Source organism: Stegodyphus dumicola, chromosome 4 (assembly GCF_044657685.1).
Source record: "Stegodyphus dumicola isolate Sdum_Otavi_A_Nest chromosome 4, ASM4465768v1".
Taxonomy (NCBI): domain Eukaryota; kingdom Metazoa; phylum Arthropoda; class Arachnida; order Araneae; family Eresidae; genus Stegodyphus; species Stegodyphus dumicola.
The window spans coordinates 186,783,343-186,811,018 of record NC_140771.1 but is presented as its reverse complement, the minus strand read 5'-3'; the positions used below and the strand labels follow the sequence as shown (position 1 = coordinate 186,811,018).

The 27,676-nt window shown below is 34.1% G+C and overlaps 1 protein-coding gene across 2 annotated transcripts in view; it reads left to right on the top strand.

Moving 5' to 3' along the window:
• LOC118182691 (uncharacterized) overlaps window positions 1–27,676 on the top strand; it is a 92,455-nt gene that overhangs the window by 489 nt on the left and 64,290 nt on the right. For both annotated transcript variants that reach the window (XM_085815874.1, XM_085815875.1), the window contains exon 2: window positions 7,429–7,607. In XM_085815874.1, coding sequence (XP_085672000.1) covers window positions 7,429–7,607 — 179 coding nt within the window. The remainder of the gene's footprint in view (window positions 1–7,428; window positions 7,608–27,676) is intronic.

Below are 27,676 nucleotides of genomic sequence, written 5' to 3'. Positions count from 1 at the left end.
TTTCATAATTCAGGATTTAATTTCTTGTCGTTTGTCAATTGAAAACTAATAGTATCCGAGGTTCAATTCCCAACTAGTTAATGGGTTATAGAGTTTTATTGGGTTTCCTCTCCAAGAAGTAATTTTCTTGGCAGAATACTCAAGATGTTTATAACGTCAACTAACAGGTCTTCTTATTAATCAGTAGCCTAAGTAGAATTTTTGCCGCTGAGGGCGATTCTTGAATTTGCCATCCCTCTTGATATAAAAACAAATAACTAAGAAAAAAATCAAAACGGCATATAGTCAGTTTTTAAACAAAAACTTTAATTTTAGCATTTTAATATTGTATTATTTTGCTTGTGTCTATGTTCTAAAAATGACCAATGAAATTGCAGAAGTCTGTTTGTTGCTGTTACGCGGATAATAGAGAAAGATCTCTGGTTAGAATAGACTGAAGAGTACCTCTTGTATTATCACGAAGTTGTTTCATTTATCACGAAATTTTGTTTCGTTTATCGCCAAGTTGTTATTTCATTTATGGTAACCTGAGTAGTTGAATGTTCCGTAAACTGTAAAAGGCTTGCGAAGTGGCGATTTTTGGCTCCAAAACCGCCACTACACAAAGCCAAAATAACAAGACAAATAATTGCACAAACTCGGTACCCATGTACACATCGACTTATTTTCACTTAAAAAAAAATCCCCGAATTGCACAAAAATGGCATTGTGCACTCCTTTGACTTTATCCATGTACACGTTGACCTATTTTCACTTTAAAAAAAATCCACGAATTGCAAAAAAAGTGGCATTGCACACTCTTTTAACTTTATCCATGTACACATCGACCTATTTTCACTTTTAAAAAGAAATCCCAGAATTACACAAATTGCATTGCGCACTCACCTTACTTTGTCCATGTACACATAGATATATTTTCACTTACAAAGTCAAAGGAGCACCAAATTCTACAATATAGGCAAACAAAAATACATAATCTCAATAAAATACATTTTAAACCAAACAATAAAATAACATAAAAAAGGAAAAACATGTTATACATTTAAGCACTACCAAAAGCAAATATTCACTTACCATGATTTTCGAGTTCGCTTCGTACACCCAGAGCCACGTAAAAATCAAAATAACAATCATAACTGAAATTACTTTTTTCAAACCAGGTACTCTTTCTGATCGAATGCTTCACATAGTGACCATCTGAACCTTTCTTCCTACAAACCCATTCAAATCCATCTAAACGGTTTTTATGTTCGACTAGATGCATATCCTTCCTACATACAGGACACTTATAATGGCTACTAAGTAAACCTTCATTTACACACCAGTCAATTAAAGCTCTATTCCCCTTTCGCTCCAAATCGTATAGAAACTTCAAATTAATCGTACTACACTCGGCCATTCTACCATCTAAGGAATCAAACCAACACACACCACAAAAACGCTTACAACACATTCCATGATTCAAAATTTCCCAGAATCATGCACCCGATTACGTCACAATAGGGTTTCTATAACATTGAACTACTCAGGCTACCATAAATGAAACAACTTGGTGATAAATGAAACAACAACTTCGCCATAATACAAGGAGGTACCTTAAAGTCTACTCTAACCCCGTAAACATACTTTTACCTAGAATTGGGTGCTCCTTTGATTTTTTAAGGGAAAATATATTGATGTGTACATGGACTAAGTCAAGGGAGGGAGCAATGTCAAGTTTGTGCAATTCTCTGATGTTTTTTTTAAGAGAAAATAGGTCGACATGTACATGGTTAAAGTCAAGGGAGCGCGCACAACTCTGTATCCATGTACCGCTAATTTTCGCCAAGGGGTACCCGAAAATATATTTTTACCTGATTTCTTAGATGCAAAATATGAATCTGTAGTTCTTAAAGAATTTTTATTTAAAAAAGGCTTCTCACAACTAGCAACATTTACAGCAATTAAGAGGAAAGTTTGCATTAGTATTACAGTATTTGGAACTTTGTTCTGGAGATTGTATTTTAAAATAAACTGCTCAGAAGGATTTCCCTTCCAGATTCCGTTTCATTTTCCTTAGCAATAACAGAAATAAAACTCTCAAAAAAAGATAAAAGAAGATAATTAAAAGAAAATATCTCATCCAAGGTTTCAATGGAATGGTTAAAGTAGATTGAAGGGTGCCCCTTGTATTATTGCAAAGTTGTTGTTTCATTTATCTCCAAGTCGTGTCATTTATGGTAACCTGAGTAGTTGAATGTTTTGGAAACCCTATTATGATATAATTGGTTGCATGATTACTGTAAATTTTGAATGACTGGGAAAAAGATTTGTAAGGGCTTGTGGTATGTGTTGGTTAGGAAGCACTTTGCTTGGTTTGTGGTTGAAAGGGTGGAATGGCTGAATGTGGTAAGATTAATTTGAAGTTTCTGTATGATTTGGAATGAAAGGAAAAATGTGCATTAATTGACTGGTGTGTAATTGAAGATGTATTTAGTAGCCATTATAATGTCCTGTTTGTAAGAAGGAAATACATATGGTTGAATGTTGGAGGATATTGGCACTACAAAGGATATTTTTGACTCTTATTTTTGTGAGTTTATGTGGTGATGGCAACATATCGATTCTAGTTAAGATAGTAGTGGCCTTTGTGTAGCGGCGATTTTTGGTGCAAAAATCACTGCTACACAAAGCCAAAATAGCAAGGTCAAAGAATTGCACATAGTTGGTATTCATGTACCGCCAAAAAATCTCCAATTTTCGCCAAGGGATACCTCTAAATATATTTTTAGCCAACAGAATTTCTCGCAAATGGAATCTCTGATTTCTAAAGTCTTCAACTCCCAAAATTTTGGCACTTAAAAATTCTGGAATCTTAAAGTCATTAAATTAATAGCAGCCCTTTTCTTGAGTATTCCTAATGTACATATCCTAATTTTGTTTTGACTGCTAAAATTCCAGATTTCACGATTTCTGTTCTGCCTGTAAGTAGTACATCAGCTCTAAACAGTATTTGTGGTTTTGTAAAACCAATATCTGCTAATTTAAATCCTTGACATGCTAGCTCAGAAATCAACTCTATATCCTTAACCCTAGATAAATTCATACATACCTTTGGTTGATCAAGAAGGAATACTTTCTAAGAAAAATTATCACCAGTGCTTTCTAAATGAGTATTGTAATGGTAATGCACCGCTTCTGTTGTCTGCCCTCCTCCAAAAAGTCCTTCAGACAATATTGCTTTCCCAACAGGAGTAAGCTCGAATTCCTTTGTTGGAGCTTCTCCACGCTGTGATTCATAGTCTAACAGTGCTGTTATGTATTTAATTCTACCTCTATTTCTTATATCAAGCATAAGCATTTTTAAATATATTATTCTGTGCGATGATTGAGCAGAAAAAATGAGAACTTGTATTTTCTGCTGTTTCAGGTTGTTCTTTATTTCTTAAATCCAAACATAACAAACACAATGCCTTTGACCACAAGTGATGCACTTTACAACATGTTTTTGCCAAATTCTCTCCAGATAACATTACATATACCAGATAACATTTTTCTTGATTACTATTGCTTTCTTCTCCTAGAAAGACATCTGAGTTTTCTGTCATGAGTTTTGTCTCAAAAAATATAGCATAACATAGTCAATTTATTATCATAAGATGAAACAAGAGCAGGTGCTGATGGCATATCAGTGACATGTTAATTTGGGATGACCTAGTAACTACTGTGTGTGAAACAAAACTAGATTCTGCTAATGTACAACATTCTCTCCCTTCATCTTCATTTCTTAGAAGTGTGATTTATTCTAACAATTTTCCTTAATCAGATAGTGTGCAGAATCAGATTTTTCATTCAACTGGTGTCTTTCCCATGCCTTTAAAACATCATTTGGAGGGCATGATCCAACTACTGGGTAAAGCATAGAAGCATAATTGACAGTTGTCACACCCAATGTTTCTAGAGCTTTCAGATATGTACCTAGTTGATAATAAAGAGTATTTAATTTAGCAAATTTTAGCTTCTCTAAGATATGCTTTGATAAAGTCATCTGCTCCAAATCTAGAATTAGATGATCAATAAGTTTTCCATAGTTTTCTATTCAAGGTAACATCTGTTATATCTCTTGCTTTAATTTTCAGTTTTGACTTATACGAAATATCGAACTAATCCTCTTCCATTAACTTTCGATCATCATGGATATTGAAAATTCAGCCCAGAAAGCAACCCCAGTCCTTAGCATTAAATTGTATTCTTTCGACTTTAATTTTGATAGTTATAAACTAGTGCCAGATGATGTATTAGCACCAGGAATGGCATTCTAATCCTTTTGTCTATAATTATCATATTCTCTCTTAATCTGTATAACACAATTCAGTATGACTCAGATGTATCAAATTCTGCATCAGAAAACTAATCAAACTACATAACTGAGAAGCAGTGCTAACAAAAGCTCAACTTTATCGATTATTTGATTACAGAGAGTATTAATTTTCTTACTCTCAATTTTGATCTGTTGTAGAATATCAACAATTGGTTGCAACAGGGTTCATAGCGGTCCTTACAAGTGCTTATAAGTCCTTATATTTGAAAATAAAATATAAAAGCCCTTATAGGTGCTTACTTTTCTCTAAAGCACATATTTTTTTTGTTTTTAGTGCTTATTTTTTTGCTTTTAGTGCTTTTTTTTTTTTAACGAATGCACATTGTTTCCATGTATCAAAGCCAAAACTAAATAAACAACTTTTCTTCGTTATATGGAACATCAGACGGTGAATCATACTTCCTGAAATAGCTTTTCACCCCTTTCTCTGCATTAACATAACCTTTGCAAAGAACATCTATGTATTCAACAATGTCTATGTATGAACAATATAGATTGATTTTGTACATGTAGTGATTTTGTACATAAACACATTTTCCTCTTGTGTCGTTTTTTATGCGTTCCTGCCTTAACCCGTCACTTTAGACCTTACATTCCTATACAAAAATGCACGTTTTAGTATGCTCCACCACCCCTCCAAGTTTGTCCCATGATCTGTGAAACACCCTGTATATTCTTTGCCTTTGGGGGTGCGAGTATAAACAGGTGCACATCGTTCTATTGGTCAAAGAATTGCGAAAGTGGTAGGAAATTCCGATGCATTCCGTACTCTTTTGCTCCCACCCAATACTATACACGTTTGAATTTCTATCAAGATTTTAATAATTTACATTCTCATTCCGTGTGGTCAGTTCATATTTGCATTTATTATGATCAGCTTATATTATGAGCATATGTATGAATATTTATAATAATATATTTGCAGTAGCTGCTGAAGTATAGGTAAACTTCAAAAATGGATAAGTGCATTTTAGTAATTCCCCCCCCCCCAATGCATTATACAGTACAGAAGTTGGGGGTTCTTTCTCTGCAAAATCTCAAATATTGAAGCCATTACAGTTCGTAGCAAAGCAAGCAACGGACTTTTTTTTTGGTCACTTTCTGTCTGGATTGAATAGGACTAAAATGTTCTGCGGTCTACCAACCCAAGTGAAAAATGTTTCTATTCCAGAAATTTAACGCAGTCTGTTCAAAATTAGAATGAAAAACATCCCAGATTGGTAAATCTCTTTATTAATTAATACAACTATGGCAGGGATATCGCGCATAGCGCGACGTGTCCTGCTCAATGATAAATATGCCACATGGGCGCCTGATGGTGAAAACCGGATGAAGCAAAGGGACATTTTCCTTTATTTAGGTTGTTTATTCTCCAAATTAAGGTACACGTATTGAGCAATAACGTTTGCGATATTTCCCAGAGATAAAAGAGTTTTACTGTGCTTGCTAAGCAGATTTTTTTTCACTTCTATTGGGCTATTTTTTATATGATGCACATATCGGAATGTCAAAAGCATTATTTAGCTGAAAAATCTAAAGAAACGGCTATAATATACTCCCCTTCCACTTTTACCAGTTACATTCTACTATCGGGAATTTCAGGTATTTGGCAATGCCGGTTAGTTAAGCTTTTATTGTTAAAGGATGACTGCATGAAGCAATTTGCTGTCTTCTGATTTAATGTAATAATATGGTGAATATAATAAATATGGCTTATTATTATTTATTTTCTCTATTTTGAACTCAAATTTCATCATTAAATATTGTAATATAATTTAGTTCTGCATAGTTTTTTCCCTCTCATTGTAAACTAGTTCTGTAAATTGAACTGTTATTTAAAATTAAAAAAAAAAAAAAGAATGTAATTGTTTTCCATGGATGAGTAATGCTCATTCTCTCTTAATAAATACTGAATTTCTCATATTTTAAATTACAAGTCTATTTTTTCTTTTAAGTCTATTCTTTCTATTTTTCAAGGTTATGCAGTAGTGTATAATTTAATTAGACAAGTGCTTATTTTTTTCTTAAAATGTGCTTGAAAAGTGCTTATAGGTGCTTATTTTTTTAACTAAAATGTGGCTACGAACCCTGTTGCAAGCTGTAGTAAAGAAACAATATAAAGTAGATTCTTCTCTTTTCAATTGTTCAACATTGCTTACAGCAGAGATTTGAAAATTTCAGAAACATCCCCACTTTCATATCATCATATCGACTTACTTTCATATCATCATATCATCATATCGACAATATTAACTACTGTAGTTTTTTCATAGTCATGGATGCCACTTTCATTGCTTATAAACCCGTCTCTTATCCAAAATATACTAAAATCACTCATTTGCTGTTACAACTTATTTTGATTTGAAAACGTTATCACCATTCTTAATCATGTATTCAAACAAAAGCATATAAATTCTACTCTTTGTTCTACTGCCAGATGCAAAGTAACAGTAATGACAAAATTATGATTTACTTTAACATGGGCAATAACATTGTCAGTTTATAACACGTGCATACTGTCCGATCAATCGATAATTATTGAAAAGCAAAGGTTGTCACAAAATATGTGATTTAGCACCAATGATGAATAAATGATATCACAAGATACCCATAAGATTTGCATTAGTTTTATGTGACTTTAATTAATCTTAAATAGGTCAGTTTGTCTGACTAAATAAAGTGCCATCTGTTCTTTCCAAAATTCTTCTGGAAGAGCTCCTATTACTTTAAGCTTTTTACAATTATCCATAATTTGTATCTGTTGGTTATATAACTAAAGAAACTAAAGAAAGAGTGATCTGTTCTTTTGACCTTTAATCATAATGATCAGCACAGGTTTAACAGGATCTTTTTTAACTTTTATGGTTGACAGTTATTCTGGGTTAATATCAGGGTTAATACACTTTGTTTCTTGTTAAAATGTTGAATAATACTTTGAAGTTAATTAATGTAGTTCTACACTCCCAAATACTTTTACATTTTCTTCCTCCTAAAAGAGGATTTTTTTTTTTTTTTTTTTTAGTTAATAGCATAGAGTTTTAAATTTTACTGTTTTCATTCTTTTACAGGGGAAACTCTTGGAAGTCTGTGTTATTTAAAAGGTCCAGAAGTCTATGGTCACTGTAATGGTTATGTATTACAGCTCATCAAAGATAATTTAGAGCGAGATTCAATGGAAACTAGCTCTGTCTTTGCTTCTGATTCTGGAGATGAGCAGTCAAGCCCTGAGCCGAAAGGCCGTGTTAGAGTAATGATAAATTTTGAGTTCTTTTCTTTTGCTACTGGGTCTGAAGTATTATTGTATTTACTCTATGATGGTATCGTTTTTTTTTTTTTTTTTTTTCCTATATATTTTACAAAAAGGTATCAAATAAAAAATCAGAAAGAAATTAAATAAAAATAGCTTAGATTATAAAGGTGGGTAATTTCATTCTCCCTAAAATAATATAGTTCATCAAAATCTATTGTGAATAGGTAATTGTAGTTATATTTCAATAATGTTTGAAATTAAATTTCTTACTTACTTTCATGCTTTCTAAGATTTAAAGAAAAATAATATAAAAAGATGTATAAGTCATAGTTTATTTTTATTTCATTCCTCGTCTGTTTCTGTTTTTGTATATTTCTTTTCAGCTATTACATTTTCGAGAAGGAAATGTTTATATGAGAAACATGCATATTATTGAGAAACGGGCAGATGAACAAAATAGTTAAAGTAATGAATAAAAAATAATAAAAGAAATTATCCTTCTTAACCACTTAGCTCTAATTTCCTACACGTTAAAATATTGATCTAATTCATTTGGTTCTGTATAATTAACAAGGTAGCATTTGACGAAATGTAAGTATTGGCACAAAAGCTAATTATGGATAGGAATAGTAACCCTAGTGATATATACAGTATTATTAAAAGAATGTCTGTTTGTTAAATTCAAAATAAATAAATTTAAAAGTTTTAAAAATCTGGAAGCTTTCAGATTTTATATTATGCTCAAAAGGCACTTTTTTCATTTACACATACATACGTGTTTCAAGAGCATTTGGAATAATGCTCTTTTGGCGTAAAAATATTTAACCCTTTGACGGTTATGGAAATGAGCAGTTTTCGTTTACTTAATTCGCGCAGCATTAGGAGTAAACAGTAGTCAAAAGTGGCAGCTGTTTTCCCCCGCCGTTCTTCTGAAAATGTCACCTTTCTCTGGCGATGCCGTAGATAGCTCGCCTCGTGCATTTTAAAAATTTCTTAAAATATTTGTAGTACATAAATAACAGTTTTTACGTACTTTAAATTAATTATTAAACAGTAAATTATAAATGATTATAACCAATTATATAAATAATAATGGTTAATTATAAATATAAGACAAATATTAAATTGAAAGGACTAAATAAATACAACTAATGTAAAACTTTATGAACAGTATAAATACAGTAATTACCTAAAAATCTTTTTGTCTGTGATATACTTTAAAACATGGAATTGCACATAATGGGGCATTACAGTCTTTGCAATACGTACGTGTTTCACGGCGAATTCTTTTTCCATTAGCATCATTTTTGCTGCAACATACCACACATCGTCTAGTAGGTTCTTTCTAATAGAGAATTTCAGAAATATTTGTCACGCAAGCTTTCATGCCTACATCACCAGTAAAACTAAATCGGCTAGGAGCGTGAGAACTTGAATCAGTTATACACCACTGTCGAACACTCGAAAAACCTTCCTCATCGTTTGAATCGTCTTCTGAGCTTGAAATACTGTGAACAAAGTCTTCATCAGATTCAAAACTTGATAAGTTTTCTGTATCACAATCATAATCATCATCATACCTATCTAACTTTCGCTTTTGAGCCATTTTACTGTACAAACACCCTAAAAACTGTGCCAAAATACGTATAAAATGAACAAGGTCAAAAAAAAAAAAAAATCCACCTTCATTAGGCAAAGAAATTCATGGAACTCGTACTGCCATCTGTAGACAGTAAAACTAACTAAATTTCGCGAGTAGCATTCGTTTGAAACACAATCAGTGCAGAATAATAATGGCGAACGAAGTCAGCTTGTCAGCGCACATCGGGGAAAAATTTCACTACGCAAGTAGTGCTCGTTACTAACCATTTCGGTCAAAATCTTGTTCCCGAGCGGAACTCGTTTGCGCGCATTGTGAAGCACGATTCGATTGCGAGCTGAACTCGTTCATAACCATCAAAGGGTTAAAAACAGCATATCTTTAGAATTTCCGATAGTCAGTCTTGCACGCTGGAGATAAAAATGTTTTATTCCATACAATATTGCCAGTGCTAGCTTTCAAATCTTTGAGTGTGTTAATCAAGAATTTATTAAAGGTTTAAATAAAATTCAAAATTCAAAATTCAGCCTTCCACTTGCACATGCTCATTGGGAGGAATGTGTTATTCAAAAGTTGATGGCTCTGTAAGGATCTTAAGTTTTACTAACGTTTATTTTATTTTAAATCTTTACTATCACTTCTTATTTTCTACTTCCGGCCAGAATTATAAGCGTGAAGGATTTTATGCAAAGTTGTCTGGCGAACGCCAAGTATTTAAGTGTGGCCTTTTTGCCAAGCAGGAGAGAGGAAGCAGTGAGTTCGAAGCAGGCCGCTTACCTTAGAAGTTACGCAGTTGCTATTTGCCTTCCAGGCCAGAGGTTTTAATCCTCTTGATAAATTAAACGTATTGTAGTGTTCACAGTCTCTGTGCTACATACGCTTCCTGTTATTATAAGGCCAATCTTATTCTAAAGTTAAATTAGAGTTTAGTTTTATTTTTATACCTTTTACGGTAGACCCCGAGTGGAGGGTCATTGTATTCCGAAGTACGGAGGTCATTGTATATAAAGAAAAATAAAGGGTCTTGTATACCCTTCGTCTGTATCCTGTCTACTTACTACAATTAGTGAACATAGCTTTAGTAAGCTCTCTGTTCCTAGTCAGGTCATTGTATGTTTCCGAAGAAGGTTAGAAGAAACATTGAACCTGATAGTGGCGCCCGACGAAGAATAACCATGGCCGAATTTCAAGAAGAACCTGTGCTGCCTGCAAAAACGGCTCAGAATCCAGAAATGCCAGCTGCCGCTCTGGAAGGATTTGGGTACATCGTCCAGACCATGCGCGCTTCGATGAAACCAGAAGCAACGTTTAATGGAAACTCACAGGTAACCAGTTTTTTGGAAAAATTGGATGACCACTTCATGCTCTACCCCGTGCACGAGTTTCAAAAAGTTACCTTAGCTACCAGCGCTTTGAGGGGCCAAGCGCTTAACTGGTTCAAATGTATCGGCAGAAGTCTCTTGGGTCAAGCAGAAAGTCCCACCTATACTTACGAAAATTTCAAGACTGCCCTACTAAAAGCCTTCCCTGTTGTAAGGGATCGTGCGAAATTAGAAACAGAACTTTTCAGTATATATCAACAAAGAATGGAAAACCTCTTGAGCTTTATTTTAAGAAAAATTCACGTTTTCAAGCTCTTGTATGGAAACCGTCCGGATCCTGAAATAATTCAAGTGATTTTGCCGAGGTTACTACCCCAAGTGCAAGACTTTATTGAATTACGAAATCCGACTACACTGGAAAAGTTATTTGAGCTAGCAATGCAGTTTGAAAGTAGAAGAACGGCGGACGTCGAAAGAAGACGCCAATATCAACAGCGAAACCAATTTGGTACGCCAAGACTACAGCAAACTCAAGCACATGGCTACGGAGAAAAAGCGAATCAGTGGGCAAGGAAACCCGAGCATTCAAAAACAGCCGGCGAACGTCGACAGTTCAATAGCAACCCAGGAAAAAGTCTCAAGGCCAGTGGAGAAAGAAGGAAAGCACCGAAAGGAAAAATAATTTAAACTAAAACGGATTTCTGCTGACGAGAGGGTGCGGAAATCTGAAGGCCACGAAAACCCCTCTTCCTACAAGTTAAATACAGTAATGGTGAAAAATTTAACTCTTCCAAAGATTGAAGTCTTGGTAAATAATATCCCGGCCACCGCACTCCTGGATACCGGCGCGCAGTGTTCCTGTGTGGCAGAAGTCTTTTTTAGAAAGTATTTTCGCAAATACCGCATATATAATGCGGATAATACAACAGTATTAGCGGCGCAAGGAGAACAATGTAAGTGCGTAGGTAAAGTACCTTTGTACATCCGTATCAAGGACAAACAAGTAAAGGTGATGTTTTTTATAGTAAAGAATTTGCAAGCAAATTTAATCCTAGGAATAGACTTTCTTTCAGACGCACAAGCTACACTGGATTTTAATGCAGCGTCCCTTAAGCTGACGATGAAACCAGTTCGTGCAGAAAAGGCTGAACCGCCGATGTTAAAACTTGACCACCTCCCTGATGACGAGCAAGATAGAATCCGACAAGTGGTAAGTGAATTTGCTTCCTTATTTAGTGATATTCCAGGATTTACTCAGGTTACTAACCATAGTATTGACACCGGAGATGCATTGCCGGTTCGTCAAAAACCATACCGGTATGATAAGAATAAGGAAAAAATTATAGAATGGCATATTACCGATATGCTACGTAAAAAGATCATAACGCCTATCTCAAGTAGTTATGCTAGTCCGGTGGTTTTATGTAAGAAAAATAATGATTATCCTTTGGAGCATCCAAAAAGGTGGAGATTTGCTATTGATTACCGTAAATTAAATTCCATAACGAAATATCCGGTATATCCGTTACCGATCATAGAAGAAATTTTAAGGAACATAAAATCAACCAAATTTATGACGACTTTAGACTTAACGAATGGTTATTCTCAAATAGGGGTCAGGCCTGAGGACGTGCCTAAGACTGCTTTTATAACCAAGTCTGGCACTTATGCATTTTTGCGTATGCCGTTTGGCCTTTCAGGCGCCCCAGCAACATTTCAGCGATGCATGGACATTGTGTTAAGACCTGTTCTTGGAAAGTCCACATTTATCTATTTAGACGATATCATTATTACTAGTGATAATCTCGACCAACATATACAGGATTTAAGACAGGTGTTTTCTTTATTAAATGAGGCCGATCTAAAAGTTAATGTCGAAAAGTGCAAATTTGCAGCCCCTGAATTAAAATATTTAGGTTACAAAATATCGCAAGAAGGGATCGAGACAGATGAATCAAAAATAATCGCTGTACAAAAGTATCCGACTCCAAACACGGCAAAGAAGCTCTCTTCTTTTCTAGGACTTTGTTCATATTATAGGTCCTTTATAAAAGATTTTGCGGCTATCGCTGAGCCATTGTTAAAATTAAAAAGGATAAAGGCAAGATTCTCGTGGACGGCTGAAGCCAATAGTGCTTTCGAAAAATTAAAACAAGCATTAACGCAAGCCCCTGTGTTGAAATTTCCTGAAAAGGATGAAAATTTAGAAATTTCAGCGGATGCTTCGGATTATGCGGTAGGAGCGGTACTTTCGCAAAATCAGCAGCCCGTGGCATTTTTTAGCCGAACTTTAAATCAAACACAAAGAAACTATTCCGGACCGAGAGAGACGCACTTGCAGTTCTGTTAGCAGTGCAAAAGTTCCGAGTCTATTTTGGAAAGGCGCCGATAACAGTATATTCTGATCGTGCGGCGGTAACTAGATTGTACTCAGGGAAAAATTTATCCCCAAGGTTAATAAGATGGGCACTCAAGCTGCAAGAATATAATCTGGTAATCAAGCATACCCCCGGAAAGGAAAATATCGTAGCAGATGCCCTATCACGAATTAAATTAGACGAACAGGGTAATACCGTAAAAGTTGCAATGCTGACAGCGTGTACATTAAATTCCCGAGAAACTGTAATAACCGAACTGGGTAAGGATCCTGAGTTTGGAAGTATTTATGAGTATTTGAAGGATCCTGAAAATTTTAGCCACCAAGATATTGTGGCGATAAGAAATAGGGCGGCCCATTACGAACTAATAGATGGTCTATTATTCTACACAAAAACTACGAATTCCAACAACGAATTTCGACCTGTTATCCCAGCTAGTCTTAGATTAAATATCCTGCAAGAGCTCCATGACAGCCCTTTAGCTTCTCATGCTGGTATTCGAAAAACTATCCAACGCGTACGCGAGGCAGTCTACTTTCCTGAACTGCAAAAGTTAACAAGGGCATATGTCCAGTCCTGCCCAACATGTCAAGCTGTTAATTATATTAATTTCCGCCCGGCCGGGTTTCTAAATAGTATTAAATCCGAATTTCCAAATGAAATAATCGGCATCGATTTATTGGGCCCTTTCCCAAAAAGTCAGTTAAACAAAAGTCGCTATCTCCTTGTTATGGTTGATCATTTTAGTAAATGGACCGAAATTGTTCCCTTAAAACAAGCCTCCGCGAAATTAGTTACTGATTCTATTTTAAATAAATATATTTTAAAATACGGGGTGCCCCTAAAAGTTATATCGGATAATGGTCCTCAATTTGTAAGTAATATATTTGAAGACATGTGCCAAAAACTGGGCATACATCATTTAAAAATGGTCCCGTATCGGCCGCAATCAAATATAGCGGAACGGGTCAACAGAAATATAGTGAAAATTATCCGTAGTTATGTTAAAAATTTTCATAAAAGCTGGGATAACTATGTTAATGAATTTGCTTTCGCCCTTAGGACCGCAAAACATGATACAACGGGCAAAACTCCTGCTGAGTTATTTCTAGGCAGAAAGGTTATAACACTGTTAGATAAACTATTTTATGTGCAACAAAGAGCCCCAGAATTTAAAATGGGTGATATAGAAAAACTAATAAAAGAAGCAAAAAAGAATACGGAAGTAGCACAAAGAAAACAGAAGTTATACTATGATCTGAAACGAGGGGGAGTAACTTATAAAGTAGGGGATGAAGTTTTAAAAATCAAGCATTCACTTTCTTCAGCACCAGAACATAAAACTGCCAAATTTTTTCCACGCTTTGAAGGACCATATGTTATAGAAAAAATAACTCACGCTGTTGTAGTGTTAAAGGCAAGAAATGGTGAAACCTGTTCCGCAAATATTGATCAAATTAAACCCTACTTCGATCGTAATAAAATGAAAATCTTTTCAGATCTTTTGCAGGATCCGGTACGGCAGACACCGCAGGTACAAGTTCCAGAGGTGGGAAAACGACAAGTACAAGGGCAAGCCAATGAGAGACAGAAGCAAGTGAAAAGAAAATTGCCCCGCGGAAAAACTGAAGGTAAAAAGAAAAAGAAGCCGTTCCACCGTCCAGAAAACAGAGTGCACGAACACCCCCAGAATGAAGAAGGGAGAAGGACGACGTATGTGGAAAGGACCGGGAGAAAGGACGGCAACTATAACCCGGCTGTGAAACGGAAGATTGACTCATCCGACAGAACTCTCCGCAGCAAAAGTCGCCGAACTGCGGAAGGGCCATCAGCGGCGGAGGAAAAAGTACAAGAAAAATTTGAACGGCCAACAACGAGGTCCAAGCAGGATCACGACAGAAGTTTCCCGGTTCCACCAAGACCAGCTGCCTTCAAACGGCCAAGACCACAAGGAGAGCACAAAAGGAAGGTGTTCAAGGGTGGCCGTACTGGTGAAAAACGGAAGCTTCCAGAGGAAAGCACTGAAGGGCGAGCCCGTACAAGGAGGAGGATCAACCAAGCTACTATCAGCTATACCTTTAAAGACTGGGCCCAGAAAAGGATGTCTGAATATTACAAAGATAAGTAAAATTTTATGTTACTTTACAAACTTAAGTTAATCTTTCATTCTTACTGCAAGTGGAAGATTTCAAGAAGTTTTACCTCATGCGAGGTCTACCTTTATCGCCAAAAGGGCAAGAAATGAGTTGTGACCGATTTTCTTATTATGTTTTTCAATTACTCGCGCGTAAAACTAAAGTTGATGTATAATAGCGTTGTGTAAAGACTTAAATATTGTAAAAAGTTATTGTATAAATTTTATTTAAAACATTCTAGCAAGAAAGAAGTTTTAGTCTGAAAGACTTTTTGAAATGTAGTATTATTTCAATGTAGAAAGAATTGGCACTTGCTTTGAAAAGAATAGAAGTTAACAATGTACTACTAATGTATGTTTTCAAATGTGTAAAATTAACGGCATGTTGATATGTTCTTGTATACATGTGAACTGTTATTTTGAATGTTAAGAAATACCGTGATATGGTAAAAGTGAAAGTAATGTTAAAAATTTGTTATTCGTGTGACTGTAAACATTAAATCATGGTGAATATGTGTTAAAGGTTGAATGATGTAGTTAGGCTCTCTGACGCTACACTTTAGAGTTAGCCACTTTCAGAATAGTACCTCAGGGTTTAGAGTTGAAAGTAGGGTGTGTTAAGAGGTCTCGTATGTTGAATTTTAACACGTTAGTGTTTTGATTGTAGGAGGAAGTGTGGCACACGTAGACAGAAACACATACATGTTTGGTGTTCTTTTACAACACATGTCAGAGAGCACGGGGAGAGATAATTAAAATAGTCATGAATGAAATAAGAATGTTAAGAGAAGTATATTCTATATGTTAATTGCAATGTCATTCTGTAACATTTCATTAAACTAGTTTTCCTTCCAGATCTCTGGAAGGAACCAGAATTGAATAAAGCTCCTGTTTAGATGCAGTACAGATGAAAAAAAAAAAAAAAAAGATTGTTGTATATCCCGGGAGCTGCTATTGTAACAAATTTCTTTCTTTTAAATTTTCTAGTTTCTAGCTAAGTTATGATTGTAAAAGGTTGGCCTCGCGTTAGTTTTTAGAGCTAAAAGTTTTCAACAAGGTCGTTTTAGACCTCAGTTTCAAACAAATTAACTCTGGCGGGAAGTATGTAAGGATCTTAAGTTTTACTAACGTTTATTTTATTTTAAATCTTTACTATCACTTCTTATTTTCTACTTCCGGCCAGAATTATAAGCGTGAAGGATTTTATGCAAAGTTGTCTGGCGAACGCCAAGTATTTAAGTGTGGCCTTTTTGCCAAGCAGGAGAGAGGAAGCAGTGAGTTCGAAGCAGGCCGCTTACCTTAGAAGTTACGCAGTTGCTATTTGCCTTCCAGGCCAGAGGTTTTAATCCTCTTGATAAATTAAACGTATTGTAGTGTTCACAGTCTCTGTGCTACATACGCTTCCTGTTATTATAAGGCCAATCTTATTCTAAAGTTAAATTAGAGTTTAGTTTTATTTTTATACCTTTTACGGTAGACCCCGAGTGGAGGGTCATTGTATTCCGAAGTACGGAGGTCATTGTATATAAAGAAAAATAAAGGGTCTTGTATACCCTTCGTCTGTATCCTGTCTACTTACTACAATTAGTGAACATAGCTTTAGTAAGCTCTCTGTTCCTAGTCAGGTCATTGTATGTTTCCGAAGAAGGTTAGAAGAAACATTGAACCTGATAGCTCTAGGTACCATTGTTTTTCACAATACAAAAACATGCATACATTCATGCAGCTTCTTCATTATTTAATTTCTTTAAATATAATACAAGGTGATACCTCTTTTTATATATTACTTTACAGCAAATGTATGGTTTTTAACGACTTTTCCTGATATTTGGAAAATTGATTCTTGTTCCTAAATCTACAGATGGACATAGACCTATCTGCTTATTAAAGACCCATACGAAAATCCTAGGTAAACTCATCACAAAAAGACTTGAGCATTTTTTAACGAAAAATAATATTATCAGTTCAAATCAATATGGTTTTTCAAAAGAATATGTCTACTAATTTAGCATTATACAATGTGATCCAACAAGTCAGAGAAAACCGACAAAGTAAACATGTGGTCCTGGTTTCCTTCGATGTCCGAGGGGCATTTGACTGTATTAGCTGGTTCTCCCTACTGTCTATATTAAAAGAAATTGGCATCTCAAGAGATCTATTTGATATAATTAAAAGTTATCTGGAGAATAGAGAACTAATTTTTATGAGCAACTCTAATACAATTAATCTTCATTATAAAATTGAAAAAGGCTGTCCCCAGGGCTCATGTAGTGCTCCCCTGTTCTGGAACCTCATAGCAAATAAATTACTACAAGAAAATGTACCTGATACGAATATTACCTGTTATGCTGATGATATTATGGTAACTATTGCAGGAGACTCCCTCGGAAAAATAGAAATTACTTTTAACCTGCTTGAAAATGTTTTTAAGAAATGGGGTACTGAGCAAAATATAGAATTTAATATTGAAAAAACAAATGGTATGTTTTTCCCTCGGGGAGGGAGAAATGTTAGAACCCCCAGATTGAAATATGATCAAAAAAGAATAAAATTTGTGAATACCTTTAAATACCTAGGTGTAGTGATCGATGATAAGGTCAATTTTATAGAGCATTTAAAGTCAATACAATGAAAGATAGAAAAAATTTTTAATTATTATAAAAATACTTTTACTCCAATCACTCTTTCTGACAAAAGCTTTACCCTGAGGGATATTTACAAAAATGTTATTATACCGAAAATTCTTTATGGTATTGGTGCATGGGGTGATCGAGCAGGGGAGCTGGTCAAGACAAGGCAGAAATTAGACTGATTGCAGAGGGTCTGGACACTTGCAATTACAAGATCATTTAGAACAGTTCCGACAGAGGTTGCATGCTTACTGGCTGGTGTACTGCCTCTCTCACTACAGTTTAAATTTACTTATGACAAATTTTGTCTGAAATATAGTATAAAACAGAAAATAATGTATGAAGATAAAGCAATTACCAGCAAGGCTTTTTTCGAACATGATCTGACTTCAAGCCATCCTAGCGAATATTACGGTATATCCTACGATAAAGACTATATTTCAGCTGAAGAAATTGAAATTTATACAGATGGATCAGGGTTTGCAGAGAGCATCGGCTGTGCCTTTGTTGTATTTTTCCACGGTATTGAAATTGATTACAAAACGTTTACTTTAAAACCAAGAAATTCAGTTTATCAAGCACAATTGTTGGCAATTAAAATGGCTTTATCCTGGATCAAGAAATTATCCATTAATTTATACTCAGATGCCCTATCTGCTTTTATGGCACTCTCTCGCCCCTTTCAAAAGAATAATATTATTAATGAAATTAATCAGATATATTTAGAACTACGAAAGAAGCATATTTTGAATTTACATTGGATCAAAGCTCACGCTGGTCATTATAGGAATGAGAGAGCAGATGCTCTAGCGAAAGAAGCCTTCCTGGGGGTTGGGAACGAAAAGGTTTTTATTCAAGATTCAAAAAAGAAGACATGTACTATAATATATGACAAGCTTATTAGAGACTGGAAAAATGTATGGGATCTCTCTGAAAGAAACAAAAACTATCTAAAATGTTTAAAAATTAGCAAAAAAAAAAAAAATGGGAATTTTAGGAGATGCAGATGTTAATCAAATTCTCACTGCACATGGAAGGTTTCCTGCTTACTTAAAAAGGTTCCACCTCCAGGAAAATGATATATGTAAAGTTTGTAATAAATTTGGCAATTCAAAGCATTTCATCGAATACTGTTGCCTGACTGGAAGTGTGAGAGAAAAATATAAATTTGCGATGTTTGAGGATTTATTTAGTAATTATAAATTGTTTAGAAAATTTGCAGGAGATATGCAAACTGTGAATGACAATAAGAAGAATATTGGTATCGAGATATAACAAAGCAGAAAATCATACTGAAAACAGAAATAATTGAGGTAACTTATAAATTTAAAATGAATTTTGATAATATAAAGAAGATTTGAATAATAATAACTAATATAAAGTAAAACTAATAAAGATTTTAAACTTCAGAAAAAAGACAGAAATGGAAACAACGCATTTATATACTAATTCACTGAGAGTGTTTGGAATGTATGTATCTACTTAATTTTTTTTTTTTTTTTTTTTTTTGGTTATGCTTTTTGTGGCTTGGCCTGGCCTGGCCCCTCATAGCCATATGGCAGGTTTTGCCTGCTAGGTGGGCTGGGGACCAGTGCTTAGAACTAAATAACAGGGGGATACTATTTGGTGGCAATAATTTGAAAAGTGATCCAGTCGTTTATAGTGATTCAATGCAAAATGCAGTTTCAAGACTAATATTCATTCTGGGCTAACGCCTCTTTGCACTAAAAAGACAGATACAGATATTCACGAATAAGAGTGCATGTAATTATTTCAATCAATAGTTGTACTGTGATTTATTCTTAAATTTGCAGTTGATAAAATTCTGCCAGTGTGATCTCATGCCACCAGAGTTAAACAAACCAGAAAACTGGCCAAAATAGAATGTTTAAACCTTCAAACCAACATTCATTTTGTAATTTTTGTTTTCATGGTATAGTCTTTTGTGGTAGTATCAGTTTAATTCTGTGATAGCAATAAAATACAGTTTCATTTTTTGGTTTTCCAAACAGTTATATTAGTATGGATGATACCTTTGTCTTGGAAAAGCTTAATTGCAAATCTCTGTCATATGGCAGTTACCAAATCATGTAACTCATATTTATTCTTTCTTAGGAAGAGAAAAAATTCATCATTTTGACAAAAAGCTAACCGAAAATGTTGAAGGTAGAATCGCTGGATCACTGCTCAGGCTTCCAGCTTATTCATTTTAATGTCAGAGCATAACTACTTATAAGGTAAAATAAATAAGTGGTACTTACATATTGATATTGTGAAGAACTGTATCAGTATTCCACAATCAGTAGTTAAACTTCAAACTGCTGAGAACATTGAACAATATTAATGCAACCACCTTAGTAGAAGGTGCCAAATTTTCAGAATGTGCCAAACTCTGTCGGCCATATGCATAACCATTCTTTCGACGACCATCCTCATAGCAGTCCTTCAGTCAAGCAAAACACATTGTGATATTTTTTGTCTTAAACTTAATTTCAAAACATGGGTTTGGGGAATTTGCCAGCAGTGGTAGAAACTGCAGTAAAATTTCTGCAGGAATACAGAATTGTGCTGAAATTTTCTAAAGGAGGAAATGCCTTTCTTCAATAGCTGCTATTGGCAAGGGTTGCACAAAACCAAATCTATATGATTCTCTGATGATATTTTAAACAAAAACAGATTGTTGTGTGCCTCAAAAGAAGAATAGCACAAAAACATTACAGAAGATTTGAAGAACAATCTGTTTAATTTTTCAGTGTATCACATAATCCTTATTTAATAATTCAAATTTATATTTTAAATTGCTAAAGTATGTTTTCCTTTCTTATGTTGATAACATTTGCCAACTTACGATAAATATTGGTAGTGTAATAATCCTTTTAAAAAAACGTAAACCACCAACTTGCACCCGATTAGTAACTTTTACCTTTTCATCTGTAAAAAATTGCCAAATTGTGCCAAGGTGGCTGCATTAATACATAGGTGCAAATAAGTTATCACACTGAGTATTTTGGCCCACAGTTATGATTTGGTATCTCATTAACCACCTATCCATCTTAAATAAATTTTCTGCAGGAGTATTTATAAAAGAAAATGTTAAAAAAAATTGAAAAAAGTTGTTTTTAGTAACATGAATATTAAATTAGACTGACATTTTAGATCATGTCTGTTACTAAAATTTGAATGACGGTAAAAGCTGTTATATTCTTTTAAAAAATTGGATTATCTTAGTGACAGTGCATAAAAGAATGACAGTTTTTTTTTTATGCATGTGAATATTTTTGGTGGATCTGATCCTTTTTTATTTTGTTAATGGCTTTGTTGTTCATTTAGAATTAAAATTAATTAAAAGAAGGCTGTTATAGTTTAAGCAAATTTCCAAATTCATGCTGTATGAAATAAGGTTATAAAATGAAAACAATGTCTAAAGGTTAAGTTTATTCTTTTATAAAAAATCTGGTTATTTAGTAACTGCTATTTCTTTAATAATGATTATTATTGTAGAAACTGAGTGTTAAATTTATATATGCATGTTGCTGTCAGTGTAATTTCATGTTGACTACAAAAAATATTGTTTTATGTTTTCTTAATTTAAAAATAGAATTGTCTTATATTCTAAGGTAGATGTTAATTATTAATGCTACAAAGAATAAAAAAAGTATTGTGTTAATGCTGTGCACTTGATTTAAGTTTTGAGTATTAGGGATATGAATTTACGGTTGAGTTTTAATATCTGTATTCGACACCTGGCATCCATGGACAGGACATCTGTGATTCGAGTGAGTTATAGTTGTTAAATTTGTTATATTTTCACGATGGAAAAATAAAAAATCTACTTGAAAACAGTACAGAAGACTATTTATGACTGGTTACTATGACATTTATAAAAGTGAAACTTGGTTATTTTTCAGATAAAATTTCAAAATTAAAAGTTATTGGAGAGAAAGTAAAACTAATAGTGGCATATGAATATGAATTTAGAGACCTTTTGTTTACTTCTCAATAGAAAGAGGAAAACATTGAAGAAACAATTCATGCATTAGAGAGCTATATTGATAAGTGGAGAGTTTTAGAGAATAAATTAAATGATCTCATTAATGGAAAAAAGGAACATTCTGGGACATTACTATGTCAGGAGCTGTAAGTAATGCACCTAATAATTTACTGCATTACCTTAAAATTAATTTACACACTTTTGATGGGACTTTCAAGAACTGGTTATGTTTTTGAGGAAAATTTTAAAAAAATTGATAAAGATTCAAACCATGATAAATATTCATATTTAACTCAAATCATGGAGAGGGGTTTATCCACTGGTGAGTTAATTAAAAGTTGGCCCCTGGTGATGAAAACTATGAAACAGTTATGGTATGGTAGGGAGGAGTTATTCATCAAAGTTTATGTTCGGGGTCTGTTATCCGCTGTGTTGTTAAAACGTAAGTCACAAAAAGCTTCACTTCAGAAATTATATGATCAGTTGGAAATGAAATTACACTAACTAAGGCTTTAGAGACCTTGGGAATTACCAGAGATAAATATGCTGCTATGCTATACCCTCTTTTTGAGTCAACTCTTCCAGATGAAAAGCATGAGAACTGCAGTACAAAGTCTTTAATCCGGACGTCCAATATCCAGAATGATCTATAATCCGGACCTCAAAGCTACAAACTTTCTGCGCATGCGCATAATGCCTTTACGCATGCGCATAATTCCTTTATGCATGCACATATGCGTTTACGCATCTGCATAATACGTTTACGCGTGCATGTTTAATGTATAACAGATGGTATAAGCTAGGCTAAAATTATCTAATTATCTATTTCAGATAATTTTGCAGATTATGTTGTTCCTTAATCTTCTAATTGGATCCGGCTTATTATTTTTTGCAGACTGTTAGAGCATTTTATAAAAAGTAAGCTTGAACTTTTGATTATGTCGAAAAGAGATTCTGGAGCTGCCAAAGGATCTACAAAGCGAAAGCATGTTTTGATGTACTGCTTCCAGTAATGAAGAAAGTGACAGAGAGGTTATTGAAAATGAAAAAAATTTTGATTCACAAGTTAGTTGGTATTCTCAACACAGCAATTACAGGACTTGAACAGTGGAACTGAACAAGAAATTATGTCTGTTTATAGAATTAAAAAGAAAGTATTAGCACAAAAAAAAAAAAAAAAAAAAAAAAAAAAAAAAAAAAAAAGAAGCAACTTAAACAACTTACATTGAAAGAAATGTTTAGTAAAGTAAACAAATAAATATTAAGCTTTTTTTTTTTGTAAATTTTGATACCCTTTAGATCATAATTGCTCTTTATTTCATAAATTTCGGTTTCATATTTTTAATTTTATAATTTCTGTATGCTGTCTTACCAGATTTAAATTGATGATCTATAATCCAAAAAAACCCCTAATCCGGAATCGCTGAAGTCCCGACGAGTCTGGATTAAAGACTTTGTACTGTATTTAAAACCACCCATTGACAAGTGAGGGAGGAATTATCCGAAGAAACACCCCTTTTTATTTAGAAAATGTGTACTAATGACTTAGATTGCCTTCTTGGCTTTCTTAAAGATGAAGAGGAGGGGAAGAAGAGAATTTGATTGCCACCCAAAGTTTTGACCAGTGTAAAAAGGCAAGCTATTTTAATAACTGCTGAAAGACTATTGAAAGGAAATTCAACCCAGGGTATCATCAGCAACAGAACTTTTGACATCAAATCTGAATAATAAAAAATTCTGCATATTTTGTTCTGAGGAGCATAAGTCATGGAATTGTAAAAGAGCTCTTAAATTAACTTTACAAGAAAAACAAAGTGCCATTGAAAAGGTCCATTGTCGCTTTCTATGTCTAAAAGATAGACATGGAGTGAAAACATGCTGTTCGAAAATGAATTGCCAATCGTATGGAAAAAAAATTGCTATTTATTTATTATTATTTTTTTTTTTGGTGCTGAATTTTGTCAAAAGAACATAATTTTTCCACTGTTAAAAAAATAATAAACTGTTCAAACCAAATGGTACAGCATGATGAAGCTCTGGCCATCTTGTCTAAATATTCTAATGTTTTTTACACGCTTTAACTGTATTAGTGAGGGAAAAATATTAAATGTTTGCTAAAATGTTTGTTAAAATAAAGCTTGAGAATTAATAGATTTTGGCTGTCAATGATTGTATATTCTGGAAACAATGGTGGAAGAAATGAAATATATTTCTGAGCAGAAAGATTATCTGCATCATGCCTTTTTTAGTGGCTCCAATACTTTGGCCTGCCAGCATGATGTAATGTACTTGTCAAGCTTAATGAAGGACTATAGTTGTTATTTTGAAGGGCATAGACAAGTAGTGATTTGTGACACAATATTAGTTAACAAACAAAGGCAATGCTTTAAAGAACTTGAAAACTATGGCATTCATCTAACAGAAGGCTTGAATGGTCCTACTGCAATCGAAATGAAGTTGGGCTGGAGATGGTCATTGGTCGCACAAATAATGAGAGTTCAGGTTTGTTAATTGTTTCAGTTCTCACAAGTAGTATTTCAGATTTATAGACTCTTGACTCTCTGGGTGTCAGTGATCCATCTAATAAGAAGGCAGCGATTAAGTTTAAAGAGGCGGTGGAACAACATTTCTTGAACACAGTTAAAATAGAAAAATGTTAGTTTTTTTTTTTTTTTTTTTTTTTTTTTTTTTTTTTTTTTTTTAGTGAATTTACCTTGGATTGAAGGTTATGTCCCACTTTCTGATAATATTGAGCTCTCTAAGGAAGGATACACAAAGCTGTAAAGAGTCTTAAAGCAGAAAGACTGTTTGAATCATGTGAAAAGATGCTTGAATAGTGGTTAGAGGAAAATATTATAGAAGTGCCAAAAGTTGGATTGTGACCCCTGCACATTATTTTGCTCCCTGTCTGGTTTTGAAGGAAAATAGCTCAACCAAAATGTTACCCATTTTTGGTGCTTTGGCAAAATGAAAAGGTACCCCGAATCTTAAATGATTGTTTAGAGTGTGAAGTTAACCTAATTGATACCAAATATTTTTTATCGCTTCTAGTTGGAGAAAATTGTTGTTATAGTTGACATTTGCAAGGCTTTTCTCCAAATTTATATTTCACATTCTGATAAAGATTGTTTATGATTTCTGTGGTTTGGAGAAAATGGCTAACTGAAGCACTTTTGTTATTGCATGTAGCTCTTTTTTTGTTTGGACTTCTGCATCATTTGCAAAGTGTTTTGGACTGTAAAGACGTGGAACATCCAGAGAACGTGTTAAAATTATTGATGAAAAGTTTCTGTATGGATAACTCTGTAAAAAGTGTGCCAAGTGAACTAAAATTAAAGCTTTTCATTAAAGTTGCAACCAGTATTAATGTTGAATGAAAATTTGACACAAGAGGCTAGGAATGTACAAATTTTGACCAGTGAAATCACTGCCATTGCAGATGTGTTGAGGATGCAGTGGAATAGAGATGCAGACAAATTAGGTATTAATAATGAGTAGTTTGAGGGAGCTTTCTGTTGAAAAGGTTACAAAGAAAATTATACTATCTGCTGCTCATCGAATCTTTGATCCCATTAGTGTGACTTGCCCTGTTGCATTATTACCAAAACTACTATTATTATAGAAAACTTGGAAGATGAATTGGGAGGAAGAGATTGCTTCTGGGATGAAAGCAGAATTTCTGAAGTGGATGAGAAATGTTCTTTATTTGGAAAAGGTCTACATTCCTCAATATTTGAAAATTGGTCATTAGGATGAAAAATATTCTTTACATTTTTTGAGTAGAAACTAGTGAATGGGTTAAGGTACATTTGTTAAAGTGCTAAATTCAGAGTTTCCTCAACTAGAAAGAAAAAAAAAAAAAAAAAAAAAAAAAAAACTATTGCTAGATTAGATTTATTAGTAGCTAGTCACCTTGCCTCTACAATTGTGTCTAAGATTCCACATGAAAATTACTTTTGGGCAGACTCTACTTTGTGCTTACTTGGGTTAAAAGAAAAGAGACATGGCTAACCTCTGTTCAAAATTGAATATCCGAAACCAGGCTTCCAAAGAGAAATGGAGGTGTGCCAGTATCATTAAACTCTGCTGATCTTCCAAGCAGAGGTGTTTTGTGATGAAAATGATACAGTGAAGATGGTGGGAGAGCCCTGGTTGGTTATTTTATCTACTGAGAAATGGCCTTCTTCAGAATTTGTTCTGAATAAAGAACAGTTAAGGTTTTTTTTTTTTTTTAAGAAAAGTTTTTAAAGTTGTCGGAAAACTGTTGTTTCATCTTCAACTACCCGCTTAACTACTCAGATAAAAAGAGTAAATGCTAATTGGTACTATCAATACTTTTCACAGTATGAGAAAATTGTATACGATTTGCTGGATTTTGAGATTTCTGGAAAATTGTAGAAAATCAAAAGAATTAAGAAATTAAGGATTCTGGATGCAGAAGAATTTTCAGAAGCTGAGAAAAGAGTTATAAAGATCATTCAATGAGAAGTATTCTTAGACGAGAAGGCTAAAAAATTGGGAACACTAAGGCCTATATCACACATGCATTTGTCTCACACGAACAACTATTTCAGAAAGTTTTTCTGCTTGGTTTACTATTGAAAGAAGGACACATGATTTTTTTCTTTCCTTTTGAAAAAATTGAGCATGCTTCATTTTCACCAATCAGCTATTGGCTTTGAACATTATCAGCTTGATTGTAATGGAGAACCAGTTTTCCCTGTGTTAAACCCCAAAGTGATCTGTGGTGATTAGCTGTTGTGACAAAGCAAAAAAATTGTTCCAAATAGTTGTTCTTCTGAAACAAACAGGTGTGTGATAGCAATCTAAAAGAGTACAAAAATGAAGATGATCTCCTCAGTTTAAGAGCAAAAATTATCTGTTGAGAAGACAACCAACCTTTTACAAGACCCGTGATTTCCTTTCTCAACACCAAGTAGTAAAACTTTTAAGATTTTCTTTTCATAAAGGGTATGGACAAGTTGGGACTAAAATGTTTCTTAATCTTCTGAGGAAACATTTCTTAATCTTAAATGGAAGAAAAACTGTGAGATCAATTACCTCAAAATGTGTTACATGTTAGAGACTTCTGGAAAGGCTTAGATGTAGATACAGTCCCATTATCAAAGACTGTATTCAAGTTGCTGCAGTGTTTGAAATCGTGGGAGTAGATTTAGAAAGTCCATTGTATTTGAAAGGTCTAAAGAAGACTTGGGTTTGTCTCTTTACTTGTATGGTTTATCTAGCTGTACATGTTGAGCTTGTGTTGAATATTTCGAATGATACTTTTTTGTTGGCCCTCCATAGATTTGTGGCAAGGGGAGGTAGATGCAAAGTAATGTACTTTGACAATGGTACCAATTTTCTGGAAGCTGATAATTTGATAAAAACTTTGGACTTGGACCAAATCATCAGGATTAGAACTGTGAATTGCATTCAGTAAAAAATTCAATCCTCCTACTGCCTCCTGGTGAGAATGCTTGATTTATGGCATAAAATTTATTAAAGAGAGTGATAGAGAAGTTTAAAATATCAACTCGCACTCCAGAAAGATTTTAGGAAAAGATTCAAGTCAGATTGTATACTTAGATTCGTTAATTCAGAGACTTGAACTGCAGAAGTGGTTAATAATATCTGTGAGAGACGTCATTCTTATAGGCAGTGACAATCAGAAATGCATTAATTGGCCCCTAGGATGAGTAACGAAAATTATTCCTGAAAAAGAAGGAATTGCCTGGCTCATGAAACTTCGAGTATGAGGAGCCTGTGGAGAATGAATGATACTGTTTCAACAGCTATTTCTGCTAGAGATTACCTGTGAAATGGCTAAGGATATTCAGGTTAAAGTGCAAAGAAAGCAAGTATCTCATTCTGAAGTATTCCAGGCACAAATGGTAGGCCTTGCAGAACCCATCCAATGAACTGTGAAAACCTGATGTGGAAGAGATATGAAAGTGCCAGAAAGAGTTCACTTGTAATGCGATTGTTACTGCATTGTGAAGTCTCCCAAT